The sequence below is a fragment of the Stigmatopora argus genome, chromosome 12 (genome assembly GCF_051989625.1).
Source record: "Stigmatopora argus isolate UIUO_Sarg chromosome 12, RoL_Sarg_1.0, whole genome shotgun sequence".
Taxonomy (NCBI): domain Eukaryota; kingdom Metazoa; phylum Chordata; class Actinopteri; order Syngnathiformes; family Syngnathidae; genus Stigmatopora; species Stigmatopora argus.
The window spans coordinates 14,680,165-14,701,951 of record NC_135398.1 but is presented as its reverse complement, the minus strand read 5'-3'; the positions used below and the strand labels follow the sequence as shown (position 1 = coordinate 14,701,951).

Genomic DNA, 21,787 nt, shown 5'->3' with positions numbered 1-21,787 from the left:
ACACTCCCAACATTGGAAATTGTCCAAACAATCTTTCTTATTGCTTCTGAATATATATATTTTTCCTCTAGATTGTGCAGTCTGCTTTACAGGCGAGGGAGTTTTTATCATCCCTTTCATCATACCCTCCTATCTTTTCCCTTTCTTATCGAATGACCCAGAGAGCCTTCCATGGTGACCTGGCAGGCAACCCATCCATCTACATTTGTGTGTTCTGTTCACTTGACAGGCTCTACCTGAAAGGGAATGTAGTTGCCCTTTACATGTGCAATGGGAATAAATGGTGATACTGTTCTAGTATTCTAATCTATTGTGCTGGAGGGGTTTGTGTATCTCATTAATCGTAGGAGCTCTTCTCTGGGACTTAGTGCCCCTGACACAGTCACCCATGATAAGCAGGTCCAAGGTGAGGAATCTGAGAAAAGAAATTGATCTCCTGTGATGAGTTGCCTAAATGAATGGCACTTTCTTCGGCAGAGACAGATCTCCCCTCAGCCCGGTGGTAAATACTTGCAAAAACAAGATGGGTCTACACCCATGAGACCCTGGCGATACACTGCTTGAATTTGTAATGTTAGGCTCCGTCATGTGTTCATCACCTGCGTGAGAGGACAGGGATTTTGGATACGAAATGATTTGGATGGCGACCTCGTGGATCAATTCTTAGTTAAGAAGCCTGGTCTCTAAGGTCGTCAAATGAAACCTCCCCGTCAGCGAATGAGGATGATGTCCAGAAGCGCCCACTAGATATTGGGCTCACCTCAATGCCCCCTAAGTTGGCTTGGGCTGTATTGCAATTTTGAATTTCTCATTGTCAGAGGGCCATGCAGGTGTGGGCATTCTTATTGCACCCTGAATCTCCGCCTGTATATTTGACTTCAGCTCCCTCTAGGTGTGGAAACAAGTTGTAACCGTTGAATGTGCCAATGCATCAACCTGCTACTCTTGTAGGTCCAGCACCCCTTACTAGGAAGTAAGGGGTGCTGGACCATACCCCTTCTTAGGACACCCTTATGCTGCTTGGGGACTTGTTCCGAAATCTATTGATTGTCCAAATGTACGCACTTACCACACAAGGCCGTAGTAGCTACGGCATAGTTCATTCAAAAACGTGTTGTTGCCATCGCGCTTGTGAAACTATGACTTTGACTGTCACAGTTAGAGCTCTTCGGCACATGGTAATGTATTGGCTCCAATGATAGATGGAATCCAACGTCTCCTGGGTACATCAGTTCCCTGTCAAAAGGTTCAACTAACACCACCAACAGAACACATCTCTTGTACCGAGGGACACAGTGGATATTAAGTCCAAATGAATAGCTCCTGAGATGGTTGACCCAAGCTGTTGCCATAAAGTTTGGTTCCTGTTGTAGCGGCAATCGTTCAAGCGGCCATTTTAAAAACAGGCCCATTCGCTCCTCACAATGCCTCACAACGCACATCGGAAATCTAGTCTGTGATGTGCAATTAGTTTTGATCGGATGTATATCGATATTCGATTATTGATGCCTTGATGCGCGTACCTTGACCAACACGGGAGATCTTCATACCATTAAAGTTGGATTGAGGAAGCAACAACGAATCACTATTGTGATTATTTCTCCGTGTTTCAAGTAAATACAGGGTGCAACATTTGGAGGCACCGCTGGGATTGCTGTTCAGATGTCCAGTGTGTGTGTGTATATATATATATATATATATATATATATATATATATATATATATATAACCATGAAGTAGTGTTACCCTACCTTACTACATGTTTTCCCGCCTATACAGAAATACAAGTACACAAGTACATAAATATATATATCTATAGATATATCTATATATATCTATATATATATATAGATATATATATTTATGTACTTGTGTACTTGTATTTCTGTATAGGCGGGAAAACATGTAGTAAGGTAGGGTAACACTACTTCATGGTTTTCCGATTATTGCGGCCACGTCTGGTTTGGGGGGGGCGGGGTTATTATGATTACAGCAGGATTACTGTTTTTTTCTTATCCATCCAACCACAATGAAAAAACAAGCAAAGCAACGGTCTTAATCCGGTACAAATAAATCCATTGCATCCATGACAACCATTCGAAGCAGGGATTTGGTGGATACACATTGGCATTGCATGAAGTCTTGTAAATAAATTAATAAAACAGCTTGTACAATAGTACAGTCCGAGCAATGGTTTTAATGGCCTTTTGTTTTTGCTGTTTTTATATTCTTTCTATAGCCCAATATCACTGTCACTGCCTGCTGATGTTGTGATAGAGTTTAACAGTGTGCCTACAAGCAGTGCCCTTTTATATAATAGTCAAATTGAAATGTCAGTCAAAAGCTTTTTGTACCGGACCTATAATGGATTTGCCTTTGATTGATTTCACTTATATTCCCAATTTATTAACAATCCAAAGCAATTAAATTAAATGCAAGGTGTGCTAAATAAACACTGAATGCAGCACTAGTATTTATTTGGAAGTTGATTCAAAGTGGCATTACAGTAGCAGTAGTAATACATAAGAAAAGAACAGAAAAAAAACACAGATAGATGGAACCACACATGTTATGCTTTAAAACCCATTTTAATATGTAGAAACTGCAGAGCACTGTGACCTATTCACACTACAGTCAATTGGCGGTTACAGACAAATGTCAATGGCATTAATTCCAGCAAACTTTGAATTACAAACAATGTAAAAGTGTATATTACCAGTTGGGTAAAAAAAAAATACAGTTTATAATGTTGTTGAATGTTGATCGGTAATATTTACAGCAAGAACCACAAAAATGTATCTGAATTTCTGCCATTATATTTACACAAAAGACACTCACTACACAATGTCTGAGCGCAATGTACAGTAATTGCTTAACAGTTTCACATGCTTGTGAAATATACTGTTAACCACCATATTTCCTCAATGTGCCGCTCTTTTTGTTGATTCAGCGAACAATTGGCTGAATTGGTATTTGACCCATCCAATCTTACACAATAAAAATAATTACTAAGTAATGTCCCTTCTTTTCCTCTTATCAAAATTTTTTTTTATCATTGCATGTTGTTTTCCTCTCGTAGTTTTGATAAAGCAAGACAATAATGCATGAACTCAAGCAAAACCCCTTAGCAGTGGATTTCATAAGCAAGCTGTGATCCAAAAATGAGACTCTGACTGAGGAAGACTTCCTCTGGGTCAGTGGTTAATGGCCCCTCACCGCCATCTCCAGGATTCCTTCGAACTTCCATCCGCCCTGATCTGGAAAGGGTCTGAATCACTTGATCATCCAGGAGTGCCTCTTTCAGCCTCTTTTGGGGAACAAACTCTCCGAACATGGGAGAACTCAATGAGGCGGACCCAACTGGCTTAGCTCGGTTAAGCACATACATCTCATGACCATGGTCATCGCTGTACTCCTCAAGTTGTGCAAAAGTAGTTGGTCCATCAGAGTAATCATTTACATAGATGATGCTCTCTTCTTTGCTGGTACAGTAGGATTCCCCTTCTTCTTTGTGGTATTGCTGGTGCCGTGTGTAAATCATAATCAAGAGTAGAATAGCAGTAAGTGCTAGTAAGGAGATGCCAACAGCGATAGCAGTCTGTGTGGCTGGGCCAAGAGCACTAAAGTCCATGCTGTCTTGCTCATAAAGTGGCTCCTGGCTAACATCCACAACCTTTGGATGGAAGAAAGAATTGGATGACGACGAAACTGATGAGTGTGTGTTTAAATAAGGCCAAAATGGTGACGAATATGAGGATGAGGACATATTGACCGCTAAATGAAATGTAACCCTTGCCACACCACCAGGATTCCATGCCTCGCACTCATAGCGACCCGCATGTGAAACTGTCACATTGCTGAGAAAGAGCATGCCGCTGCCCATATCTGGGTCAAAACTGTCTCTCTCACCTCCCTCCTCAGTCCCCCGCACAAGCCCGTTGGTTTCACCCATCTTTATAACCCCACTGCTAGGGAGGGCCGTCACAACTCCTCCAACACCAGGTCGGAAAAGTTCACCGTTGGGTCCCAGCTCTTGAACTAAGCCTCGTGGGGACAATTGGGCTTTGCCATTCGAAGATTTTTTCCAAGTCACTTGAGGCTGAGGATATCCTGAGGCTTGACATGAGACTCTCAGGCTTTCCCCGAGTCTTACGGTTAGATGACTACGCTCAAGTTGTACAACAGGCGGGATGCAAACCAGGCTTTTTGGAGCTACCTCCCCAAGACTTAGGTGGGAAAGACGGGGTGGTTCCGAGCACATTAGGCGACGCTGTTCGGCAGTGCTTAACAGCCGTTGTCCGTCCTCGTTGATCCATGTCCTTAGCCAGCCAAGAGCACAATCACATCGCCATGGGTTTTCTGGTGGATTATACAACAAAGACAGAAAAGAGAAATATTGGATTGAAGGAAAATTCACCCTCCATCCGTCTGACTTTTAACTTTAGTCCGTATGGGCCACAGAACGAGGCAGTAAAACAGTCAACTTTTTAAAATTGCTACTGTTTGAGAAATAGATCAATTAACTCTAGTTATCTGTAATTGCAAAATAAATGTATTTTTGAGAATAATAAGCTATTGTCTAGGAGACATTCAATCATTTTCTGAACCGCTTTATCCTTACTAGTGTCGCGGGGGTTGCTGGAGCCTATCTCGGCTGACTTTAGGCCAGAGGCGGGGGACATCCTGAATTGGTGGCCAGCCAATCGCAGGGCACAAGGAGACAAACCACCATTCACACTCACACTCATACCTAGGGGCAATTTAGAGTGTCCAATCAGCCTACCATGCATGCTTTTGGAATGTGGGTGGAAACCGGAGTACACGGAAAAAACTCATGCAGGCCCGGAGAGAACATACAAACTCCACACAGGTGGACCGACCTGGATTTGAACCCAGGTCCCCCACTGTGAGGCCAACGCGCTAACAACTCATCCGCCGGGCTGCCGCTTATTTATCTATTCCAATTATTGTATTATGTATTGATTATTTATTTACCATTACAATATATTGATAATCTATGTGTTTAAATCTCATTCACCATTTATTTTGTCTGTGTAGTCGAAGAAAATAACTGTGTTCTGGTCTGGAGGTGATGTGTAGGTATCAAATCTACTTTCAGAAACAAAATTAAAAGAAAATACGAGAGAATGCACACTATTATTCATTCATTCATCTTCCATACCATGCATCCTCGAAAGGGTTCCGGGGGTTGAACCTCTACACCAGGAGGCAGCTAGCGCACTATTACTAATTAATATTCATCAAAAAATTATAGGAACAAGTAAGATGTGGCAAAGCTAAACCTCACACCATATTTCCTATGGCATCACCGTGAGTCATCTGAGACACCAGATTGGTAGTTGGTGGATCGGTGACAGTACAAAAGGCATCATGACCGCTTTAAAATAGCCGCCATGATTGTCACGGACTCTCCATGACATTTCTGTGAGACTAAAATTGGCCTTAAATCGTGTAGTAGAAGTTAGGCATTAGTGTGAAGATCAACATGAAAATTATACATCTGTAATTTTACTTGTGCAACTGACTCATTTGTAATCACTATCTTTCATTTCAAGACTTGCACACCATTCTTCCATTTCTAACATTCGAACCTGTGACCCGTAGCACCTGCAGACTGACAAGTGGTTTGAGTGATGAGGCTGCAAAAGTGTGGAGATGATTTTGACTAAGATCCAGAAGAGCCAGAGATGACAATCCAGACAGAGCTTTGTCTCCTAGTACCTCTATGCTGTTTTCCTGCAAATGGAGTTCCTGGAGGCGCTGCAATGACATGTGATTCGAAGTGAGCAAAATAAGAACGAACATAATAAGCAATCAATAACAAATCTTCACAGACAAAAAAAGCTCAGTTCCGTTCCCACCTGTAGCCCCCTAAATGTGTTATCCTGTAATCGAGTGATTTGGTTGCCAGCAAGATAGAGAATCCGAAGATGCTCCAATCCCTGGAACATCTCTGGGGTGACAAGATGGATGAGGTTTCCATTCAGAGCGAGCTCAAGTAGCTGGCCCTGGCTAAGAAATGCTCCTGGCTCTATGGCTGAAATGCTGTTATTCTGGAGGTAAAGGTAATGGAGGCTGTCCAGCCGAGTCAGATCCTGAAGACGGATATGCACAATAGCATTATCCTGAAGGAACAATGTCTGTAGGGTAGAAATAGCATTACATAAATCAAATCAATCAATGAATGGTGGCATTTTATACATGATATATGTAGGACATCTGAAATTGTTCGGCATCAGACTATGAGATCTGTCTGTTCTGCAAAGCCGAATGCATTCTGCAGTTTCTTCCCGAGGTACAGATGTAAACTGAAACAGTTTTTGAGGTGGAAACAGGCCCATTATTACATTACTGTGATAAATACATTTAAATTTATCAGTCAAAGGGATAAATTAACTTTTTGACTGCCAATGACATGATAGATGTCCAATCCTTTGGAACGGGGCAAGGTGGCAGTCAATGATCATGCGATTGAAAGTGATCGAGATCCATTTGAAGTTTGAACCAGAAGGGCAAGCGGTAATTAATTATGGAATGAGTTATGTTTTTTTCAGTGGTACGTCAAAGTCAACACTATTGTTCCAAAAATAGAACTATTTTTCAATGCAATTTTTTTTCAATTGCTAATTCTATATTTTGAATATTTTCATTTCAAATTGTCAACTACAAGTGATTTTTTTCCAACCAAGATGATTCATTTGCTTCAAATTAGAAATGCAAATCAGAACAAATAGATGATCGAACTGCTCCAAAATGGGCAAATTTTGTATTAATTCAACTATACTTATGGGAGAAAAAGAAAAGAGGCTTTATAATATAACGTGTAACAAGAGAGACTTTATGATTGAGGTTAATGGAATAAATTACTCGATAACTAATTCATCAATATTCATCACATGCCCTAATGCTGAGTGTCTGAAGTTATCTATAATGAAAAGACCCATTAATGTTAAACACGGCGCAGCACAGCGAGGAGTAGTTAGCACGTCTGCCTCTCAATTCTGAGATCGAGGGTTCAATCCCTGGTGGTGGTGGTTTGCATACTCTCACCGGACTTGCAGGGTACTACAGTGTCTGTCCACATCCCAAAAACATGCATGATAGGCTGATTGAATACTCTACCTAAGTGTGAGCGTGTGTGTGAGAATTGTTGTTTGTCTCAATGTTGTGCCCTGTGATTGCCTGGCAACCAATTCAGGGGTTCCCCTGCCTACTGGCCAACCTTGGCAGGGATAAACTCCAAAATCCTTCACAACCCATGTGAGGATTAGCGGTACGAAAAATGAATGAGTGAATTTTAAACCTCTTGCCTAATATGGCAAGATGGCGGCACGGGTGCAGCGGCACTATGCTCTCCAGTTTGGTGTTTTGTTTATTCAATCTTATCGTTATTTACTAACATCTGCAAGGCAAACTTTCCTCACTGAATGACATTGCCAGCCCTCACTACCTCAGCAGAGCCAGGAACATTGTCAGGGACCAATACCACCCTGGCCACAACCTTTTCCAGCTGCTGCCCACTGGCAGACGCTACAGGTCTCACAAAGCACGGACAAATAGACTTAAGGACAGTTTTTTCCCATAGCCATCAGGACTCTGAACTTGCATTAGCACGACACACAATCCCTTCAGTGCAATAACTTCGGGGTGTGCAATAACAATGTGCAATATCTTAGATTGTGCAATATTTTAGAATTTACCTAGCCGAGATGTGACTTTTTATACTTTTATATTACTATTTATGTTTTTTTTACTGGGAAAACGCACTTTGTGGAGTAGCACCACCAATTTCGTTATAGGCAGCTGTGTATGATGACAATAAAGGCTTTTTATTTTTATTTTTTTTGTTGAGTGATTATCAGAGGCTCACTTTCTGGGATAGAATCAATGATTGCCCCTTCCTCAGGCATATACCCAAGATGGTTCTGTCAAAATGATTATCCTCAATGATATCAATTTAACATTAGAACATGGATCACCGAGATTTCAAAAGATAAGATATTAATGAGATGCTATTAAAGATTTGCTGTCAATTACACTTGCCAACTGACCTCAGTGAACGTGGGGACATCTTGTGGAATTTCTTTGATTCCAAAGGAGCCACATTCCACAGTGAGACTGTAGCAACGGCAACCAGAGGGACATCCCACTAAAGGTTGGGAAAGTGTAGCGATGATAACAAAGACGAGTGGGGACAGCCAGCAGACCATGGTGGATTAACAACTGCAGTTGTGCTGGTAAAAATGGGGAAAGAAAACATGTAAACTCAATGCGTCACATGTCCTTTCTTCTGTAATTGAAAACAAGCATGAAAATGTATTGTACACTTGAAGTATAACTACCACGGCCACTAACCACTCACATTCAATGATTTTATTACAAGGTCATAACCAACAGTTTAAATCAGAGGTGGTCAAGTCCAGTCCTCGAGAGCCCCTATCCAGTGTGTTTTCCATATCTCCCTTCTCTAACACACCTGAATCAAATGATCAACTCATCAGCAAGCTGTCCAGAAGCTTCACACCGATCCCGATTATTTTATTCAGGTGTGTTGGTGGAGGGAGACATGGAAAACAGACTGGATAGGGGCTCTCGAGGACCGAAGTTGGCCACCCCTGGTTTAGCTCATTGACTTTTATGGTATACAAAGATACATGTACAAATAATGATTAACTGGATGTGGTTATTGTCACCTGTAATGGTCAAATATATTCGGCCAAATACTAAGTATGATTCCAAACCACAATATGGTGATTTGCCTTTCTCTTGGAAGAATGAATTCACTCATTTGCTCTCAAGAACATAGGTCATTTCCAGATTTCGGTGATTACAATAAATGCAGAATAAATCGATCTGGGAGACTACACTGTGCTACTCAGCAAAATGTAAGGAGGCAGATGAAAAGGCACCACACACCAGTAGTCGCTCATTTCTTTATACGGAACTTGCGATAAACCGAATCCACCAATTCTGGCTTGTACTCCTTATTCAGTTTGATTGGTGAGTTAGTTTGGCAAGTGTTGTCCTTCTACCATCATTGCCAACGAACCATGGAGTAATTCCCTTGAGCCTATGAAATCATCAGCATCAGTCCATTTTTAAGTCTTCATCTCCCAGAGGTCCTTAATTTCTCAAGACAATGATTTGATATGTAATTTTGGTACAGTTTGATAGAAAAAAATTGTGCAAATATGAAAATATTGTAAGTGGAAACATTAAAACTGATTTTTTTTTTTTGTGTGTAATACAGTGGTACCTCTACTTATGAATGCTTCCACATAGAAAGTTTTCAGGTTACGAAACACTTTGATAAGAATATTACTGTTCCAAGATACGTAAAGCTGTCCAACTCATAAAAAATCAAGCGTAGTTCAAGTGCAGATACTTTGAGAAAGCAGTATTTAAAAGAGTTCCTCTTGAGAGCCCTCTCTGGACTTAGCATGCAAGACAGGCTCTCTTGCCACTCACCTCACTCACAACATGCACACAGGGTCACTTCTTTGATACCTATTCAGTCTCGGGCGCAGTACGCATCAGCTCTTGCACCTGCAAATGCATCACAAGAGACATTACAACAATCTTCCTGTGTCTGATATTTTCCTTTTTGAATTTTCATGTAGTTGAATTCCTGGGCTCCCACTTGCAGTGGCTCCATGTATGTGCAAGGCTAGCATGCCTTTGAAGCCGTCCTGTTTAGCCGAGGAGACATCACGTTAATGAATAATTAGTGAATCAAGATATGACCCTTGTCGATTCTCTGGCGGTGACTTCCTGATTCTTGTGTCGCCCTCATTTGTCACGGAGTTGTTTCTTGAGTTTTTGTCAGTGTGCCTATTATAATTTGAAGTTGTGGTTGTATTATTGTGGTGGGTATAATATTATATTTATTATTTGTTTACATATTCAAAAAATTGGGTTCTAATCTTTAGGTATTATTTAAATGCTGTTCTTGACATACCATGCTCCCTGCCATCCAGTTCGCTGAGCGAGCTCTATTTTTCAATGAGTGCCATGGCATCTGCGGCTCGCATTTTTGAGAAAAAAATCCACCCTCACAAAGGCTCCTGGCCACCCAGTAACCTCTGTTTTCAGATAAAAATGACTGGCACCGCCGGCTTTCTGCCTTTTTTTTTTCTCGGTGCTAAGTTGAGTGACAGTCCACTATCTTCCGCCATTTTCTAAGTGGCAAGCGGAAGACAGGGAAGTATGCTTGTGAGTTTCAGCGCGAAGTGGTGAAGGATCACAGTAATTGCATGTCCATTTATTTGAACAGCGGAGATGAATTTGGGCACTAGAAATTGCAAAAGGTGTTTTGTGAAAACGTTTATTGGTTTTCATGGTTATATGATTTACATTTCAGCTCTTCTTCATCATATTCTTACTCATTAAATTGATATTAAGCAGTCCTATTTGTAGTGGCACAATAATTAAGAGCAGCAATGTAATATTGTAGCCCATATCTTATTTAAAGAAAAATTGGACTAGTGAGAGAATGAGTAATAATTTATATTTCGTTTGGATAACATTAATATGAAAAGAGTTATATGGATAGCCTGGCTACAGTGATCTAATATGGCCTACGCAAATTGGTCAGTCATCAGAGAGAACTCTCTGCTCTCAGAAAGAAGAGGATTATAATTATTGAATAGACCAAGTACAAAAATGTAATTCTAAGCATGGCCTTGGCCTGTCATTTAAAGTTTTAGTCAACATTTTACGCTCTATTCATCTGCAAGAGAGGGGAGAAAAATAGAGAGAATTGAATTGCTTTAAATTCCAATAATGCTTTAGGCTAAGAATATACACGGGGATAGTATGCATCTTCCCTGAATACTATTGTTTGGAAGCCCTATATTGGGAAAAGCAGTAACATTGAGATCGTGTGATATGCATACAAAGTCCTCTAAATAGTTTAAATCAATAGCGAAATCAGAGGTAAAGATTTAGGTGAGGGCATATGACTTGATGGAAAAGTGTAGTCGAGACTCGTCTTCATCGTACGACGAGTCAAAATTTAAAGTGGGCCAGAGGAGTTAATAAATTCTAAAGAACATGATTCCAGGGAGATTGTAACATACGAGTTCAAACAACATAGCATAAGTGGCTGGGAGAAAAAAAAGAGAGCTGGACATGTCAAATCTAAGCATCTAAGCCTCAACTAAACCCTATTTTTTTTCGGTTCCCATGTCCTAGTTAACAACTCTTCATTGACAATACATCATTTGTCACATGGCCAAAGGAGTCTTCAGTAAAATATTTTGATCAAAACAACATAATAGGTAACTTCCCCCCGGCTGGTCCTCTTCTATGTGCTCTCCACACAGCTCAACGTTTGGTCGGACAGAAAAAAAATAGAGGCAGTATTTGTATTGGAACAATTTCCTGCACAACACGTGTTAATATTTTTTCCGGTAAAATGATTGAATTTCTTGGGGAAAACTAAAACCCTGGCCACCACAGCAATGAAAATAAATGAATGAGGCCGCAACGCGCATAAAAGCCTACATTCCGCTACATCCCTTCAGGTTACTGAATCTGGCGTTGCGGCTTTAAACTGGGATTAGAACTGTGCTTTGCGCTTATTTGACTAATTTTACGAGGAAAAGAACTACGGATTGTGCCTCAGTGGAGTCAATTCTACTGAATTTAGTAAAGTATACACTGACTTTAACAGCTACTGTACTGTACTCTATGCTGGTGTATCGAAATTTTGGATTATGCTGACTCTTATTGTCTGAGTGCTCTCCCTCCTGACCCAAGACTAGTTCAGGGTGTACTGCATCTCTTCCCCAAGTCATTTGGGGCAGGCGTCAGCTACCCGAGCCCTTAATGTAGACAATGGCTCAGTGCAGCGAAGGTTATTGCATCTTCGGTGGATCTATTCGGCCGATATGTAAAGTGATGCGGGTCGTGGATGGAAGGTAGGGTGTGTTTTAGTACCAGTTTTTCAAAGAACATAGTGATGATTGGTGTGAGAGCTACTGGGCGGTAGTCGCCCAGATTGTTGGCGGGTGACTTCTTGAGTACTGTGATGGTGGACGATTTTAGACAGGCTAGGATGGAGGGTTGTTCTAGTGAAAGGTTGAAAATGTCTGTGAAGACTGGTGATAGGTGGTCAGCACAAGCCTAATGTACTTTGCCAGGTATTCCATCCGGTCCTGTGGCCTTCCTGGGGTTGACTGCACGGAGCACACGTCTCACATCCACCACCTCCACAATGACTGGGGTGGAGCTTCTTCCCGAGCTTGGTGTGAGATGTACTGGATGTTGAGGTGGTGTGACTAGGTGGTGGGCTTGGGACTCAAAGCGAGCAAAAAAGTTTTTTAGGTCCTCTGCCAGTGCCGCATTTTAGTCCGCAGGAGTTGCAGCTTGGCCTCTGTAGTTGGTGAGGGTCTGTGTGCTCTGCCTCGTCGTCAAGTTGCCCTTCTATATTCCCCTTGTAGTCTGCTTTGGCAGCCTCAATGCCTCTCTTCAGGTTGGCACGAGCTGCGCTGTAGAGTGCCCTGTCTGAAGGCTGCATCTCGGGCCCGGAAGAGTGCTCGGATCTGGGTGGTTATCCACGGTTTCCGGTTTTGGTACTACATACGCAAATCAAGTTCTGCACCTAAGACCTATTAAAAATGTATTACTACTACTTATTCTACTTATTTAATATGTTGACCACTTATTTATATATTTTTTGATTATTTATTTAACATTACTAAATATTGATTATCTATGTATTAGTTTGTTTGTTGTCAAGTCCACAGACTCAGCGAGTGGTACTCTCAACAACTTGGCGCTCGTCTCCAAAACTATGGAACTCAACTTGGACTTCAGATGGAACAAAGGCGCTTTCCTCTACTGATCTCACTTGGACTACAAATTTATTTATTTATTATTTATCATTTTTTTGTCTGTTTGTTGTTGTTATTTGTGCACTACTTGGTGAAATCTTTAAATCTTATTATACTTGTATAATGACTATAAAGCATTCAATTCAATTCAATTCAATTGGCACAGAAATTATCTGGATGCATGGCAAAATATCAAGGCAAAAGATGTCTTGCTGCGTTAGTACTCTTAGTAAAGTTGGATACTTGCACAACACAATGCAAAAATAAGATGATGGCAATTTGTACAATTTGTTATGGTATTTGTTCCTCTGTTTCATATATACTCCAGCTTGTATTCTCATTCTTTGTCATCCTGATGTTGGGATTTCAGTAGGGAGAGGTCCATTTGTTCATTTAAATTTCAGTAATCCTCTATGGTACATGCGTAATCTGCACAATCAGATGCTTGTTAGCTAAGCCGCTCTCACCACTTTTAATGTTTTTGCATCGAGTTCTGTTATTTGCTATTAAAAATGAGGTCAACTGTATCTGTCTACTGACAGTGTGACCTGTAATAGAAGGATTTGAGGTTAAAGTTATATAAGGGAAAGCCACTATGGGGCACCTTTTGTAAAGCTGTGCTCGGTTAAGAAGAGAGCAACATTTTGTCATAAAATAAATAAAATAATAAAATGAATAAATCTCTCATCTCATCTCATTTTCTGAACCGCTTCATCCTTATTAGGGTCACGGGGGGTGCTGGAGCCTATCCCAGCTGACTTCGGGCCAGAGGTGGGGGAAACCCTGATTCGGTGGCCAGCCGATCGCAGGGCACAAGGAGACGGACAACCACGCACACACACCCATACCTAGGGGCAATTTAGAGTGTCCAATCAGCCTACCATGCATGCTTTTGGAATGTGGGAGGAAACCACATTCTGGTGTCCTGGGTTCAATCCCAGGTCGGTCCTCCTGTGTGGAGTTTGCATGTTCTTCCTGGTATTCTGGTTTTCTCCCTCCAAAAACATGCATGGCATGCTGGTTGAACACTCTAAATTTCCCCAAAATATGAGTGTGAGCGTGGACGGTTGTCTGTCTCCTCGTGACCTGCAATTGGTTGGCCACCAATTCAGATGGGTTAAGTTCCCAGCAACCCCTTTGATCACAGAACTGTGAGGTGCCCGCTAGCCACTCAGTCATCAATGAATCAGCCGTTTGATTCGCAAATTTAATTCTTAATGTAATTTTGACCCTCGCCCCAAATTTCATCCTGAACTGTCCACAAAGAACAGAGGGGTAGCAATTTTAGTGAGGGTCCTCCCCAAGAAGAACAAGAACAAAGGAAGTGAGATTTTAAGACCGAAAGGTCAAAATTACATTTTAGGCAGTAATTTGAGTGTGCTTCTTGTGCAATCATATAGTGGTGCACAAACTAATTCATTCCAAGTCATTTGTAACTTGGAAATTATATAAGTGCATGTAAAGACAGAAAAAATACTTTATCCGAAGGCCTGTACAGCTTTTCAAGTTTCATTTACATTTATTATCATACCTTTCAAACATAATTCTTTCATTGTTGCATTTTAAGCAGCATACAAACCAAAACCAAAGAGAAAATCATGCTAAACGAATTAATGAACACAGTTGTATTGCTAAATTATTCATATAAATTATAATACGAACTAATAAAATGATCCAATTTTTAAAAATAATTTCAAAATTCATATTATGTTCCTGGCTGGCAAACAATTTTCCATCTTCTACTTGTTTTCAAATGCATAATCACACCTCCAATGATGACGGCAGCAATGGTAAACATTCACACACTGGAAATTAAAGGATAAAATGAGTATGTATGAGTGTGAGCATGAAAGGGAATGTGTAGGCAAGATGTTGATGCTTCAGAATTTAGCTGACAGCCACAGCGCTTAGGGCGAAAACAAAGTTCATGTCTCTGTGTTGCCTTTGCTGCTGGTCTGCCTCATCTGTTGTTATGGTAACTCTAATGATGAAGAGAAAGTCAGCTCAAAGGACCCAAAAGCCAAGAATACACTTCCTGTGAGCTTGGGCAAAAAGCTCCATAGAATTACAAGATGTCATTCCATCTGCAAAATTACTCACAAGAACTAAGGGATGACCAGGAGACAAATTTGAAATTCCCTTTCATTACCACTTGTTTTGCAGCTGAAACTTTGTCTCTGTTTTAGTACTCTTGTTCTCTCTTTCTCTCTCTCTGTGACTCTCACACTCCTGGAGTTGCTCGATGGTTTCTCCAGAAGCCTCCATCATTTTTCTATCCCCTTTTTTCTGACCTTTTTCTTTCCTGATCACTCATCCCTGTGGCCTGACTGACACGTGTTAAATTATTTGTCTCGCGGTATCCTTTCGTCCACAAACATACTAAGGCCAAGGCGAGGTGGGATGACAAACCCCCGTGTTTGATTTGTTACTGCGGGTGCAATATTACACCAGTCGTGTCTGTGCTCCTTTCAACCAGTAAAAACAGTACTTTCACTGTTACTTTGCAGTCAAGATTGATTTAATGCAATAATTTATAGTTAATATATGACAAATTGAAATTATAGACCTAAAAGCTAAAATAAACATTTAAAAATATATACTACTGTATTTTCTCGCATATTAGCCGCCTCCACGTATATACCGTACCCTTCAAACTGCCTGAAAATCAGTGAATTTTACAATTTCTCTCTTCTAAGACGCCCCTTGATTCACAATTTTCACCTCCATATTCATGGTTTTAAAAGGGAGTACAAATGTATTAATTTTTAAGGGAATCTTCTTAGGAAAAATAATCTCACATGGTATTTCTGAGATACTGTATGAATCTAAAGTAGGGGTGGGAATACTGGTCCTCGAGGGCCGCTGTGGGTCCGGGTTTTGGTTCCAACCGATCCAGCACATACACATTAACCAATGAGATTCTGCAGAACAAGAAGAAGCGCCTGACTGCAATCCACTGGTTGCACTTGTAGGACACCAGATTGGTGAAAAGGCGTCCTCTTTATGGGTTGGAATAAAAACCTGCACCCATTGTGGCCCTTTGTGGACTAGTTTGCCCACCCCTGAAGTCTAAAGGATTGTCTACTGTATTGCACATTCCGAAGGGGTGTTGCTTGCACGTAGACAAATTCAAAATGGAAGTCACGTGAGCTGTAGAACCAGGAAATGTGTCTGTAGCGGTCTAGTTTGCCAACCCTAGGTTAGATGGCGCCGCCCTAAGCGAGCAATGGCAGGGACAAGTAAGTGAGTTCTTTCACATTTTATGCAAGATACATTTTTTTAATGACCGTATTGGCCGCATTGTCTTGTGTTATGGCGTTTCGTCTTTGTCACCTTGCAGTTTCATGCATGTCAAGTCTAATTTGTGCCCATATAAGCCGTACTCTCATTTCAGTCATCATTTTTTTGCGACTAATACAGCGTATATGCGAGAAAATACAGTATATATTTGTCTAATTTTATCTGAAAGAGTGAGGTACTTGTATGATAAAGCAGGCATCTTCTTAGTGTATGTTACTAACTATAGAAAGATATTTTCTACACATTCATTCATTTTCCGTACTGCCTATCCTCACAAGGGTCACTGGGATGCGTGAGCCTATCCCAGGCAACTATGGGCAGCAGGCGTGGGACACCCTGAATTAGTCGACAGCCAATCGTAGTGCACGAGGAGACGGACAACCATTCATGCTCACAATCATACGTTGGGCAATTTTGAGCGTTCAACCAGCCTACCACCGTGTTTCTGGGATGTGACCAGGAACTGGATTACACCCAGACAGGCACATGCAAGCGCCACACAGCAAGATCGAAACCCAACGGGATTTCAACCGTCATTCCCAGAACAGTAAAGAAGATGTGCTAACTACTCTACCATCGGGACGCCAATATTTTTGTACCCTTTTACACCAAGTTAAACTCATATAGTTAATGCTTAATTTAATAAATTGAAAGAACAAAAAAGGACCACGTTCCACAATGTTCTATTATGTATCCTTTATGAGGAAGAAATGTGTACTATGTTGAAGAGGTCATGTTTTTCACCAATTTCAACTGACGAATACAATGTTTCACTCATGTGATCAATGATTTCATTCAGCAGTCAGGAACCTAACCTTCATTAATCGTTGAATGTGAAAAATGTAAAAACAAACTCCAATTACGGCAGCAATGGGACCACAACTAGACCTATGTATATCCAGTTAAACCGCATAAATTAGCTATGGTTGTTGTTCTTAATAATCGGACATAGGCCCTGTCGTCATCATCAACAACAAAAGCCTAATTGTCAATGATGTTGACTTGATGTTGCAGGCTGGTTTGAGCAAGGAAAGGGGTTGTTTTTCAAAAGATTCCAGCAACTTCATTTCATTCAACAGCTTTCTTCAGGTTATATGGACTAAAGTTTTTTACCTTTGAACAGTAACAACACGTATTATAGTCTGTTTGGCAAATTGTTATACCTAAGACAAGGTGTCGCTGAAGTCTTGATGAATGACTCCCCCGAACACCTTGACATATAAACAATCCATTCAAGTAGGCATGCAATATTTTCAGTACGCCAATGTTCTCGTCACCATATGCTTTTAAAGAATACATCATAAAATGTCAACTGTTCTGAGCTCATCTAGAGTCGCCATCTCTTTCGAAATTTGATCTTGAATAGCATACATTATATGAACCATAATTGAAGTGTCCTTTTTATGTTTTAAAGAGAGCTCACAGTCGCCTTAGTGATATAGATTTTTCTTTGTTTAAATGTCAAATCCCTCAAGTTTCTCTGACATAGAGAACCTTTTTCATTTAAAATGATTGACAAGCAATTTCTTTTTATGTGTCGCTCCCTAGAATTTGCGGGTCAACAAGATCTGTATTCTTGTATTCTTCCCACTTTTCATCAGTGGAGTTGCACACGGCTCCATCTGTCCTGTTGTTATGTGCTCATCGTTGTCAGAGCAGCAGCGTTTCTGACTGTAATTGATGGATGACATCTGACAGGATGGAAGATAGATGAAGGGAGGTTACATCCACCTCCTTTGAAAAATCCAAAAAATCCCTATCATTTTTATACCCTGACCAATTTATATACGTTCCTGGTTCTATTCTAGCTCAAGCATTGCTGTGCAGTATCAACTAGCTGAATTTAAACTATAAATATGGCTTTATGTGTTCTCTGTTGACAGAGCAGCCATTATTTAAACAGCAATTTGAAGCGTGTGCAATGTTTGTCCAAAAGTTATAGAGAAACCTATTCTGCAATGGCAACTCCATTACACTCCACAGCATTTCAGTGAATATGGTAAGAACAATACTGTGCTCAGTAGTAGTTTGAGTCGAAATGAATTGAACCTCCAGGTTGCCAAGGAAATAACAGTAGCTGCAAAACATACAGTAGATCATATAATACTGTCGTTTAGCTTCTGAATAGTTCAATAGATCAACTAATACTGTCATTTAGCTTCTGAATAGTTATGCTGCCTACCTTAAACGGTGAAAAGTGGTTTTCTCCTTATTGCCATTCTTGTAGGAATTGATCTTTTCATACTTGAATGTTTGGAGAATTGGCCTTTCATGCAATATAGCTATCATCGATTTCAGTTATCACTGCCTTGGAGACAGAGCTGCATGAAAAATGTTGACATCTCTGGGCATAAGTGTTCAACTTGTCTGCAGTAACGATCTGTCCATGTTAGATAAAACCGATTTGCCCCCTAATATTCCACCCTCCATGCATTTTATGAGTTATATAAACATGATCCTATCCATGGGCCTACTGTTTGGCCTTATCTCCATGTCTTGAATAGCAATTAAGAAGAGTCATATGCATACCAACGGTGACATTAGCCAAGAAATGGCACCACTTAATGCTGAGAATGAGAAAACATGACCTTCTATCAGAACATTTACTGTCTCCAAGGGTCCTAAATTGCACTTTGCTTTCCGTCTGCATTTCTGTATAATCCCATCAATTTATAAAGGCTATGGATTGAGCACAACACTGTGCTGCTCTAACATTTTTGACAATTAAAACCGCTTCAATGAGATCCATTTGCTGTTCAATACATTTTATTTTTGCCTCATGGGTTACTTTTGTAAGGCACGGCTGCTTTTAACACAGGTCATTGGATGTATATATTAAGGCTGGTAGCATTTGCTACAGTAAAAAATGTCACAAGTTTGAATTAGTTTGCTTGTAGTTCAACATTTTCTTTCCTCTATTTCAAAGATTGAAAGACCACCAATTAACCTGCACCCAGGCACATTGCATATATCATGAATTTTATTGCAACAGCTTGAAAATCGTTCAAAGATTTTAGTTTACCTGCATCATTATACTATAGTATCAAGGGTACAAAAGGGTACCAGCCAAGTGACAAGTAGCCTAACCCTAAAGATAAAATATTTTTGTACACTTATTTCTGATTGTTTTGTCAATGAAAAATATGTTTGCTCCTTTTAATTCTTGCAATTTAGATTTTTCCTCATATTGTGATATTGCACAGGGTAGTTTTGACATGCCAATTACAATAACAAAAATAATACAAATAACACTCACGATAACAACAATAATAATAATAATAATAATAATATAAAGCCGGGGGAAATCAGATCTGTTCAGTTGGTACTGAATGCTCAACGATCCTATTACACGTCCATCACCGTCTGAATCTGTCCCATTGTAACACTTTCCCATGCCACTTCCATACAACTGTAACCTACCGATTCTCCCCGTGTAGAGATGCTCGCTTAAAATCCAAGAAAAACAGGCTTGATGAGGAAAGAAAATCCCGTTTAAATCCGTGCAGGCAGCACTGTTGTGTTGCCTGATTTGGCGACTATATCCCACACAGTGCACAGTGGGAGCTTGTCCTTTGGAACGCAGAGAGAAAGCAGCTGATGTGCGCCAAAGCCGGACGTCAGTCCTGGAGATTGTCGATTCACTCTTGCATCCTCCCCCTCTCCCTCCTCCTTCCTTCCTCCTTTTGCCTTCTTATCTTGTCGACTATTTGATATTATCTTGCAGTTATAACGAACCTAAGTGTATAAGCTTGTATTGAGTTCATTTTCTCCCAGCGTCAAAGAGAGGGGGTGGGCTGCATTATTTCTCCTAACCCCCTCCGCACCTCGTTCATTTGAAAGCAGAGATTTATATATCCCACGCAACCTGGAGCGTTACTCTTTGTTTGTGTGAAACAGTAAATCGATAATCCACATTAAGAAAAGGAAGAAGCATGCCCCATATTCAGCCCCCAAACACCCCCTCCTTCGAACAGGCATTGTCAAATTATGTTGGGACTGAGCTGTACAACTGCTTTAATAAGTTATTTGGTCAAATGTATAATTTCAAAAATGGAACGTGAAGATGAAGAACTACAGTGGTACCTCGACATACGATCGTAATCCGTTCCGAGACTGAGATCGTATGTCGAGCTTTTCGTAACTCGAGCGAACATTTCCCATTGAAATGAACTGAAAACAAATTAATTCATTCCAACCCTCTGAAAAAACACAAAAAACAGGATATTGTATTGGATTTTTTATTTCTTTCTTCTAATTCGCCATATATTGACAAAATAATGAATAACGAGTGGTTTAATAGTAATAAAATGTGTTTAATATAAGTAAAATTAGACGCATTTCGCCGGGGATATAGACAGCGACATACACATGGAGGCGGGGGGAGGTGTTCGGGGGACTTTATCCACGTCAACAACGCACTCGTGTAAAAAATGTTTTATTTCTTCTAATTCGCCATATATTGACAAAGTAATAAATAACGAGTGGTTTAATAGTATCCACGGCAACAACGCACTCGTAAACGAACAAACAAATCTAAATTAACTTGGATAAATACATACAGACACTCAACGTTTAATGTAACTTCACACAAAACTGAATTCTAATTTTGTTTTAATCTTTTTTACCTTAGTTCTACGGGTTGACCCCACCCGGACGTTCCGCCGGAGTCTTCAAAACGAACGCATCAAGAGTTGTTTGGAACTTGCCGCTTCCCCATGTCTGATTATCGAGTGTATTCCAGATCTTTCCTTTGCAAAACTCTGCCGATCCATTGTTGTTTACCTTGTATGTAAATGTAGACCAACGTGGGGGAAAAAACGGGTGGGGAAATGCAAAGTCCGCCCAGTGCTCGTAGATATATTTTATACATGAAAGAGATGCAAAAAAGACAGTGCCATGGCCACCTGGCTTGGTCGCATCTCGAAATTTTGATCGTATCTCGGGCGAATTATTCGATCGAAATTTTCGTCGTACCACGAGCATGTCGTACCACGAGGTACCACTGTATAAACATTTTGGACGATAAAAGTCAGCTAAATTCAAATACTATGTAGAAAGGGAATGAAAAACTGGGACACATCTTAGACATTAAGAATAATACCAACATGACTGACATCCCACCAGCTGTATATATAAAATTCATTTCATAATGTGGTTATGAATGAAGAAATTATGCAGAAAGGATTCAATAAACCACAGACTGTGATGTGGTCTTTAATTATGAAAGGTTGCTGCCTGGCTGGTGCCTACAGATGCAAAACTCCTTGCCTGACTGACTTGCTATTGTGCTCCATTCACACTGAAAATGAGTGTGCATACTAGATAATGATTTATCGCAACCAGTGTGTCTTCTATGTCATGCAGAACCTTGTTGCTCAATAATATTGTGTTGAGCAGTTAGCAGAATATGGGCAGAAATAACAATTCATAGCCTGTGGTACCGATTACCCCCGATATGCAAAATACGTAGAACTACTTTTTTCTGTATTGATGTGGCTGTTGCCCAGAATACTGGTGGGCACAGACACAAACAACCATCTATGATGAGCTCAGCAAGCAGCAGCCAAACTCTTCATCTTGCTTCTAATGTACGTTGTCTTCTAAAGGGATCTTTCTGTGAATATTGAGTT

General features: G+C 40.5%; 1 protein-coding gene across 2 annotated transcripts; it reads right to left on the bottom strand.

Annotated features, from left to right (window-relative positions):
• Positions 1-2,569: 2,569 nt before the first annotated feature.
• On the bottom strand, positions 2,570-19,966 carry lrrc24 (leucine rich repeat containing 24). Of its 2 annotated transcripts, XM_077616078.1 has the most exons (6): positions 19,578-19,966; positions 9,490-9,567; positions 8,073-8,255; positions 5,883-6,161; positions 5,613-5,781; positions 2,570-4,359 (listed from the first exon to the last, which is right to left on the bottom strand). In XM_077616078.1, exons 3-6 carry the CDS (start codon positions 8,229-8,231, stop codon positions 3,125-3,127), a joined length of 1,842 nt encoding a protein of 613 aa, XP_077472204.1. In that variant the 5' UTR covers positions 8,232-8,255; positions 9,490-9,567; positions 19,578-19,966; the 3' UTR covers positions 2,570-3,124. The 2 variants fall into 2 exon arrangements, with proteins under 2 accessions (XP_077472204.1, XP_077472205.1); XM_077616079.1 differs by lacking the exon at positions 9,490-9,567.
• Between the last annotated feature and the right edge of the window lie 1,821 nt (positions 19,967-21,787).

What these genes read in the sequence shown, in the direction of transcription:
- lrrc24 (XM_077616078.1), bottom strand. Translation starts at nt 8,231, where the DNA reads ATGGTCTGCTGGCTGTCCCCACTCGTCTTTGTTATCATCGCTACACTT. An exon ending in ATGTCCCCACGTTCACTGAG is followed by an intron (nt 6,162 to 8,072) that starts GTCAGTTGGCAA and finishes TCTACCCTACAG; the next exon opens with ACATTGTTCCTTCAGGATAA. An exon ending in GCAGGTGCTACGGGTCACAG is followed by an intron (nt 4,360 to 5,612) that starts GTTCGAATGTTA and finishes ATAATCCACCAG; the next exon opens with AAAACCCATGGCGATGTGAT.